At 39.3% G+C, this 9257-nt stretch overlaps 1 protein-coding gene across 1 annotated transcript; it reads right to left on the bottom strand.

Moving 5' to 3' along the window:
- Positions 1 to 430: 430 nt before the first annotated feature.
- On the bottom strand, positions 431 to 8087 carry hadhb (hydroxyacyl-CoA dehydrogenase trifunctional multienzyme complex subunit beta). The gene is made up of 16 exons (XM_084030213.1): positions 8014 to 8087; positions 6625 to 6697; positions 6218 to 6259; positions 5896 to 5992; positions 5713 to 5757; positions 5008 to 5107; positions 4799 to 4886; positions 4031 to 4218; positions 3713 to 3893; positions 3194 to 3315; positions 2609 to 2688; positions 2467 to 2514; positions 2224 to 2311; positions 1940 to 2014; positions 960 to 1124; positions 431 to 874 (listed from the first exon to the last, which is right to left on the bottom strand). The coding sequence occupies exons 2-16, from the start codon at positions 6689 to 6691 to the stop codon at positions 839 to 841; spliced, it is 1422 nt and encodes a 473-aa protein (XP_083886339.1). The 5' UTR covers positions 6692 to 6697; positions 8014 to 8087; the 3' UTR covers positions 431 to 838.
- Between the last annotated feature and the right edge of the window lie 1170 nt (positions 8088 to 9257).

The raw sequence follows: 9257 nt of genomic DNA, 5'->3' as shown, positions 1-9257 counted from the left end.
GCAAGTATTTATTGTTATAGAAAACTGAACACTTTCACATCAGAAGATTAGGGTTGCAACACTTCCTTATTTTCATTCTGGCTATCGCTCCATCTTATTAAGATAGATAATTCTTTATTAGTCCCACAGTGGGGGAATTGACCTCTCCGTCTCTTAAAAATGCACCGGCAACCCTGCGTGAGCACCAATGGCTTCTCCTTGATCTGCTGTGGCTTGCAATGTAACTCATTTGTACAGTTTGTGTTTGGCCAGATGTGTCTGCAAAGTGGATGAATGTGAATGGCTTCATATGGCTCGGTGCAACATTCCAAAACCCAAAGATATAAGACTGGATGAAAAATATCACGTATTCACATTGTTTCTGAAAATGACAAAGCACAATTAACGGTGGCTGTTTCACGGGGACAAGAAGGAATACCAAACCCAGAAATGAGAGTCAGTGTGGTTATCATCACACCCTTTAATTTCAACAGTTCGTAAGAAAAAAAAAAACATATTACACCATATATAAACATTAGGATCACTGTATCTCCACTGAGCGCTTCAACTCTGCTATGTTACATTTGACTCGGTGACAACGCCGACATGATGCAAATTCTCAAAGTCCACAAAATCATAAGCAACTCTCCTGGACAATGATCTGCTATAATTTAACAGCCTCTACGCAAAGTTCAATTTACACAAGATTCCTAGAACGCACTCGCATACTGTATCCGACTCCTCTCTCTCTTATCAAGGCAAAGTGGTGCTCGTATGTACACTCTGTTGTCTGGATGTTAGCGTGTGTGTGTGTGTATGCGTGTAGTCGTCAGGATGAACCTGACGATCAGGTGGCGTTTTACTGGGGGTAGGCCTCGATCACCATGGCATGACCCTGGAAAATAGAAGAATGAATAAACAGGATGGAAAAGTTATTTTGATGAGTGTCTGAGTTTCCCAGAAGTAGTAACTGTAAGTACCTGTCCTCCAGCAGCACAAGCTGCCACCAGTCCGTACTGTCCTCCCTCCTTCTGCAGTCGGTGTGCCACTGTGGTCGCCAGCCTGCAGCCCGTGGCCCCGAACGGATGACCCAAAGACAGAGAGCCTCCCCACAGGTTGAACTTCTCCATGGGAGGAGTTCCCACCTACACACGTGACATTTGGTCAGGACTGATATATACGTGAGCATTTCTTTGTATCAAATCAAAACTCGGCATCTAGAGAGGCGGGGGCTAGAACTACCAAGGTTAAAGCTCAGCTGAATAATGGAAAAATACTACTCTACTTGGAAACTTCTATTAGGATTTCCTTTAAAAAGCTTTGCATTTTCAACTCGATTTTAATTAATGAAATCATTTTGTTAGGATTTAGTTGTCTAATATGAATTTGTACATATTAAAGACATAATTCAATCAAACATAAGTCAATCCAACTAAGCGAAAACAAATTACATTTCTAATTGATTTTATTTAAGGTTTATTTAGCCAGGATAATCCTTGGAGATTACAAAGGGGTCTTGGCCTTGATGACAGCCTACAAACTCCACACAAGCAACACATAAAAACACAAATGAACAAAAAAACAGCTACAAGTTTAAAACAAAGAATTATATAGGACAAAAACAGTCAGTGCTCAAATGATCTTTAATTCTATTGCATGCTTATAAAAAAGTTTAAAGTGACTCTGTAGGTCACACCAAGATGAGGGAGAAAAGCTTTAACAGTGCTTTCACCAAAAATCGCACGTTGAGTTTTATATGATGTTAAAATGACACTTTCAATCTGAAACATATCTTTGACCTGTTTTGAACATTAGGTGTGAAATATAAAGTTGCAAACCAAGATCTAATTTTTTTTGTGTGTTGTAACAGTACATCCATATAAAAATAGGATGACACCAAATGCTGAAAGTTTTTTTTTATTTTTATTATTATTATGTGACCACGAGCAGCCATATTTACCTTCGATTTCCTGCCCAAGTACGTCTGGGCGAACCAGTCTGAGTCCAAAGCCTTTAGATTTGCCATTATCTGACCCTGGAAAACACACAAATACTGAGTAACTATAGACACCAGACACATGATTTATACCGATTCAAAAAATGCAGGATAAATCGTACTCCAAAATTGACAAATTGTCATTGAGAAAATCTAGTTTAATCATGCATATCTGTCTCTTAAAAAATTACTCCACCACTACACAAGCTCGTGCAGGTTTTGTACCCAAATGAGTAGTCATGACTTACTGCGAATGCCTCGTGGAACTCAAAGACGTCAATGTCATTCATGGTCAAGCCAGCCCGTTCCAGGACCTTCGGTGTACCGTACGTTGGCCTGGAAGAATTGAACAAAAACCCAACCAAAAAACATAATGTAGATCAAAACACACAGTGCATCACAGTTCCATCACAAAAGGAAGGTGAATCCCTTGTCTTGCAACTGTTATTTTGTCATTTGTGAGGAAAATAAGCCAGCACTGAAGAACTCACCCCAAAAGCAGCTGATCTTTGGGGTCCTGGGACACATAGACAAAGTCTCTGCCAGGACACAAATACAATACAATCAGCACATCTAAAAGGGCATAGCTGTTGAAATTGAGACTGCTCTACCAAACAGAGAGGGTGCAGATACCTGAGGTAGGCTTTCGGCTTGTAACCCATAGCCAAAGCTTTTTCTTCAGACATGATAAGCACAGCAGAGGCACCGTCAGTCTGAGGACACACGCAAACAAGCAGTTCATTTAATATCAGGGCAGTTTATGAGTCGTGATTACGCTCCCACTTGTAAACAAAAACAGCTGAAAGAGAATCAGGAGAGACAGTATACAATATATTTCATACAAATATTATTTTTAGTACAAAGGGAAATAAGATCATTAAAAATAAATAAATATATATATATATATATATATATATATATATATATATATATAATAAAGCTGCTAAACAGTGTTTTGATCCAGGTTAATTTAAAGCTTTGATTGTGCAGAAAGTGTGTTCAGCTATGTTTGTTTTACACACAGAGACAAATACTCATATCTATGCTGAAGGCGTTTTTGAGCTCAGAGAGTGTGTGTGTGTGTGTGTGTGTGTGTGTGTGTGTGTGTGTGTGTGTGTGCGTGCGTGCGTGCGTGCGTGTGTGTGTGTGTGTGTGCGCGTGTGTGTGTGTGTGTGTGTGTGTGTGTGTGTGTGTGTGTGTGTGTGTGTGTGTGTTTACCAGGAAGGAGGAGTTGGCGGCGGTCACTGTGCCGTGAGGTTTAATGAAGGCGGCCTTTAGTTTACCCATTTGCTCCATGGAGGATGGGCGGATGCCGTTGTCCTTCGAAACAATATCACGACCTTGTAAAGACAAAAATATACCGTCATTGTGTAAAATATGCAATCAAAATAAGTTGTAAAATCATGGAACAATCCTATGTTGGGTGTATAATCTTTCCAACTAGAGTCAAAAGGTATGTGGGCCTAATGACTTAAATATTGGCTGCCTGAATACAATTCTTAAAGTTTACACAATAAAAATGTATTAAACACTGATATGATAATTAAAGGGAAAGCACTTAACGTGAACAAAATTAACAGACATGCACCAAAAAAGCACCTATAAACATCAAGAAAGTACATTTAAGTACACAACCCTCCATAAAAATCTTGAAAACTAGTACAACATGTACAACCATCCCTAACCACTGAATGTGAAATGTTGTATTACCAGTTTAAAGAGTGAGGCGGTGTTTACCTGGCACTTTAAAGGAGATGACATCCTCCAGTAGACCGGCGTCCTGGGCCTTTTTGGCCAGAGTGTGTGATCGCAGAGCAAACTCATCCTGTTCCACTCTGGAGACCCCGAACGCAGCAGCCAGACGATCAGCACTGTGGCCCATCGTTTCAGCCGTGGAGAACTCGGCCACAGCAGGAAGCTACACGCACATGACAAAAGGTTACAGGAGGAAGTACTGGACTGTACGTCAAAGTTCGGAGAGAAGAAATTTGATTTCTAATGAAAATAAAAATTTTACAAAATGAAAGAGGCGCAAGATTTTAAGGGAATATGCACCTCTGGGGAGAGATGCGCCAGCCGGATGCTGCCAATCAGACTCAGCCTCTGGCCGAGGGTCTTCGCCTTGTTGAGGGACAGCATGGTCTTCCTCATCTTACGGCTATGACGGATTGGAACATCAGACATGAACTCCACCCCTCCCGCCACGACAGCGTCACACTGGCCGGCAGCAATCAGACCAGCAGCTGGAAAGACGGACGGACGGAGGGAGGAAGGAGAGACAAACAAACAAAAAGGTGAAACAAACTTGGGAACAACACACAATATCCATTGTCTTTGGTAATATTCAAAAACAGGCTGCTAGCTTGACAACTGTGAGTACTAACAACAGCCATGTTCATTGTTTATGTTCATAATAATCATTTTGGGGGAATGAATATAGCAACATTTGGAGCGAAGGCTGCCAGCTGCTTGCCAATACTGTGCTGAGAGTTTCGCTTCGCTAGTTTCTCAAGATTACCAACCATAGCTTTAATGACATGAAGACACTCCCGATCTCAGCCTCCTGCTGTGATCCCCTGTCATCATTTCCCGATCATTTCATCTATTGTTTTGTATAATGATTCCGTGTCTTCATCATGCCCAAATGTTATTGTGTACTTTGGAAGTGACGTTTTAAGCTCAACTGGAATGCTTGTTTGATTTGCTTATTTTTTTTTGTCAAAATCAAAATGTATTTCTGTTCCTTCTTATTCGTTCTGCGTACACCTAACAATAAAATGTTTTTTTGCAGCAACAATGTAGGACTGCATAGTTCAGACAGACCTGAGGTCATTGCCTGGTTCGAGGAGATGCAGGCCATGGTGACGGTGTGAGCAGGGATCTTGTCAGAGAAGCCTGCACCCAGTGCTGCCTGAAGTCAAAGTAAAAAGGACAGCAGGTAAAAAATGCTTCTTTGGTTAATATAATGCAAGGCACGTGAAGCTCAAAATACTACAACCATTGCATGGGTGCATGTGTGTTCATGATAATACCTCTCTTGCTACGTTGCTGGTTTTGACCTCCTGAATGACTGTTCCATAGATGATGTAGTCAACAGCATCTTTGGGTAAGCCCGTCCTCTGCAGCAGACCCCTAGGGAAACCCAAATGCAACATTTTAAAATCACAGAAGAAAAAATATTCTGTCATACATAAAACTCAAGACAGAATGGAGGTAGAAAAAAAAGGCATCCTCAGTGAATTTATTTTATGGCGAGGCAAATATATGGCAAAAGCAAACTCTTTTTAAACAAAACACTGCCACCCTCCTCACAGCTCTGTCAGATTGCTGCTCCAATGTTCCCCTGTCTCTCCTCTTGTCTAACCCGACACATTTCAGATGTGGTAACGCCTAGATATTTCACCTGAAGGTCACCCATACTTCACAGAACCGTAGTTTTATATGCAACTCTTGTTTTAACTCCTAAATCAGCTGTCATAGATTTTGTGGAGATCTAGAGGACCGAATTACTGGATGACAGTAATGAACGGATGACAAATAAAATGACAGTACATGGGTAAAAAAATCAATAAATTAAGTGTTAAGCTACTTGTCAATCTGCTGTTTGGTGGCCAGTGTCGAATAGAACTGGTATTAATTTGCAGTTCATCGGAACTACTACACACTATGCCAGATACACACAGCTTTTATCTTTTATATAATATTTTTTATATAAATAAGAATAAGGAAATACTTACTGCAGAGCTGCTCTGGCCAAGTCATGGGGCATTAGGTCAGCATATCTGTACACACAAAGCAGAAAGGTTTTTAAAATCAAACTAATGTTAACTCTCTGTAAAAGTCATTTGACAACAGGTTTCCTTCCTCCTTAAGGTATGGTGGCCAGAAGCTCCCATCATAAGAAAATAGCAGAGACGTACGTGGTTCCAGACAGTAGGAAAGGGGTTCGCACTCCTTCCACCAGAACTATGTTCTTCACACCAGGACGAGCCAGTGTCTTTTTGCTCTTTGTCTGAACTGAAAGGAAATTAAGACAGTAAAAGGCACTTAGACTCCGATAGTTGTGAGCGGACCTGAGGATTAATTTGTCACAGCTCAACATAACATTTTCAGCCATCAACCTCATCAATAAATAGAGGCTTAAGGTGTTCAGCTCACATTTTAAACAGTGCGATTGCCACGAGACTAAAATCTGGATTTATATGTGAATGTAAATTACATAACTTAAGAGTAATGACTTACCCTGAGCATGAAGCTGGCCCGTCGTGCTGAGAGAGCGTGCCCCTGAGACACAGAGAAAAATGTTCTCTATCATCCTGGATTAGAAGCCAAACCTTAGTTGGCACAAATATCTCAAATGATTAATAGTATGTAGAATACAACAACAAAAGCAGAGTAGTGTTGCTGCAGCATTAATTAAAAAAGAACAGATGTCTGTATAATACATTGAATCACCAAGAGACAAAAGTGTCAGTGACCAAAGATCATATTACTTTCCTAATGACACATCAAAACATCCATTAGCTGTTGGTGCTATTTCTTATATTCGTGACTCTACTCTCTTGATTGGTATATTATATTATACCATTGCTTTGGCATATATTGGAATATGTTAATCTGTGAAACAAATAACAGCAGAGAAAACTTACCCAACCGCACCGCCCAGGAAGGGCTGACAGAGCAGCTCCGCACTGTGTTCAGCAACATGGACGCCATTATGTTCTGTGGAGAAAGAAACTATAATTGTTACTGCAAAGTTAGAACTGGGATGGCCATGCAAAACATTTTTTATTTTATTTTCTGTTGTAATAGTACCGTTTTACTCGAGCAGAAATGTTTTCTGCAGTCTCCCAGCTAAGGCATTTAATACAATATATAGAACACATTTATGTCAAAGAGGGTGGGCTAAATATTTATTGCAGGAGTGTTGTATTAGACAGTTTTGTGAATGATGTCTTTACATCACCGTAAAGTGTTTACTTAAGAAGATTTGGCTATCTATGACTGAATTCATAATGACATTCTTATGTCATAATATTTAACCACATAATCCCACTGACTATTTGAAAGTGAAAGTTACCAAGTGGTGAAATGTAACTAAGTACTCAATATCATTCTTCTTTTTTTTGTATTTGATGTATATGATATGTATAGTAGACACTACCAATCTACCTAGTAATATATAAAGTATTTTAAATTGGCTCCACATAGACAAACTACAACATAAAATGCTTTTACATGTATCCAGAATAATATAAAATTCTATAATAAAATAATACTGTGAAAGGAGCCATTCTGCATAACAAGTACTCGTGTACTAAGAACATGTTGCTGATCATACATATGTAAATTTACTTAAGTAAAATTATCATGATCTCTCCTTTTAATTCAGTGTTTTTAGACTATGGACGTTCTATGATCTGAATACTTTTTCTACCACTGAACTCTAGCCTACTTAGTATAAACCTAAAGAGCTTCAACGACTTGTTATGAGGCTTTACTCTGTTGGGCATTTACCCTTTTAAATGTTTTTTTAGGGATTTCATACAGATTCCAACTTAAAGTGTAAGTAAACAATCCATAAACAACATGTGATTCTGTGTTTTATTATGTGGGACAATGTGACATATTGACGGTCACCCAGCCCTACACCCCGCCCCCTACCCCGGCTCTCTGACCCTTCACCTAGATTCCTACTTCTACAGAATGACAGACACAAATGAAGATCACAGGAGTCGAACAGGGTCGGAACTGTCTACAGACTGCCGATTAATTAGTTCGTTCTTTATAGTGACGTTTACACCAATAAATAAAAAGGCATTACTGAAATTATCTAAACAGAAAAGCGAAGTAGCTGGAAGCAAGATGCAAGCTAGTAAAGCTACGTAGCTAGCGTTACTTGTTAGCTGCCATAAACGTTTTCAGTTGTGATCTATTCCGCTGTGCTTGGTGCAAATAAACAGGTTTGCCAAGTGTTTTTTCATGTCTTTTCTCTTTCTAGTTGTATGATAAATAGTGACAGCTCGATTTAAGCTTACCTGTATTTGAGTTACGTCTTCTTCCGACACCTATTCCCTGTCAAACGACCTACCAGGCTCAGTCAGCAGCGCCACTGACTGGACTACGCTTTCAAGGACCTACCAATGTGTTAGCTGACTTAGATAATGCCTGAGCAAAAAAACACGGGCAAAAAATGAATAGCTACATCCCTAGTTGTGTTTACAAGATATTTTGGTAATACATTGTAATACATACATTGTAGAATATATTGCCTTTCTAAAATGAAAGATAACGATTCGAGTGACACAATGACATTTTATGCCACGGCAATATTTCGGTGCGTTTTAAGGTCCTTAACCTTGCGCCCCTAACGGTCAAAGTATTAATTGCGCGCGCGGTGTGTTCTGTCTGTTTGGAACTTTTTGATTAGTTTCAGTGAGACGGAGAGACGTTTTGTTTGTGACGCCGGAGGATTCCCCCCAAGAGGGCAACACACGTTGGCAAATATCACTTATACTGAGGTATGTGATACGAAATAAATACTTCAAAAGCTATTGTTTTTAAAACGTGGTAATTATATTATTTGTCTTGTTTTCCTTCGATTAAATTATATCGTAGGTAGGCCTACTTGGTATTAGCGGCTGCCCCAGGCTTTCGGTTGTTTACTCTTCAAACTGCGTAAAAATAATGTGTGAAATAATATTCATAATACGAGAGTATGGTTCGCAAGTAGTTAAACAGTTGTGCCAAATAACTGTTGACAGTCAAGGCTGTGTAATTGTCTTCATTCGGATGTACAGGTGAGAAAGAGGATGTCATTAGCATGTAATGGTCAGTGGTGGAAGAAGTATAACGTATCTGTTATTAGTAAAAGTAGCAATTCTACATTGTTAAAATACAAAAATACTGTTACAAGTAAGTCACGCTTTCAAAATCTTATTTAAGTATTGGTATCAAGTACCAATAGTTTCTGAAGTAAAACTACTTGTGTGCAGAATGGCCCATTTCAGGATGTTGTTCTTCTTCTTAGCATTAATAATAATAATAATAATGTATTATTATTACTTTAATGTTGCAGCTGGTAAAGGGTAAGCTAATTTTAATTATTTGATATGTTGTTGGATAGCTTAACCTACATGGTTACAAATTGAATATCTTTGGGTTTTGGTCACTGATGCTTGTTCCTTATGTGAGACCATCCTGGATCCTCATGGCCTCTCTCCGTTTCTTAGGTCATGCCAGTCAACATATCAGTGTCTTGGTCATTGGCAGTTAAATATGC

Source organism: Eutrigla gurnardus, assembly GCF_963514095.1.
Source record: "Eutrigla gurnardus genome assembly, chromosome: 16".
Lineage (NCBI taxonomy): Eukaryota > Metazoa > Chordata > Actinopteri > Perciformes > Triglidae > Eutrigla > Eutrigla gurnardus.
The sequence above is the reverse complement of the archived record's forward strand: the minus strand, read 5'-3'. Positions and strand labels throughout refer to the sequence as shown.

What these genes read in the sequence shown, in the direction of transcription:
- hadhb (XM_084030213.1), bottom strand. Translation starts at nt 6,691, where the DNA reads ATGGCGTCCATGTTGCTGAACACAGTGCGGAGCTGCTCTGTCAGCCCT. An exon ending in CATCTCCTTTAAAGTGCCAG is followed by an intron (nt 3,316 to 3,712) that starts GTAAACACCGCC and finishes TGTCTTTACAAG; the next exon opens with GTCGTGATATTGTTTCGAAG. An exon ending in CTTGTGCTGCTGGAGGACAG is followed by an intron (nt 875 to 959) that starts GTACTTACAGTT and finishes TCTATTTTCCAG; the next exon opens with GGTCATGCCATGGTGATCGA.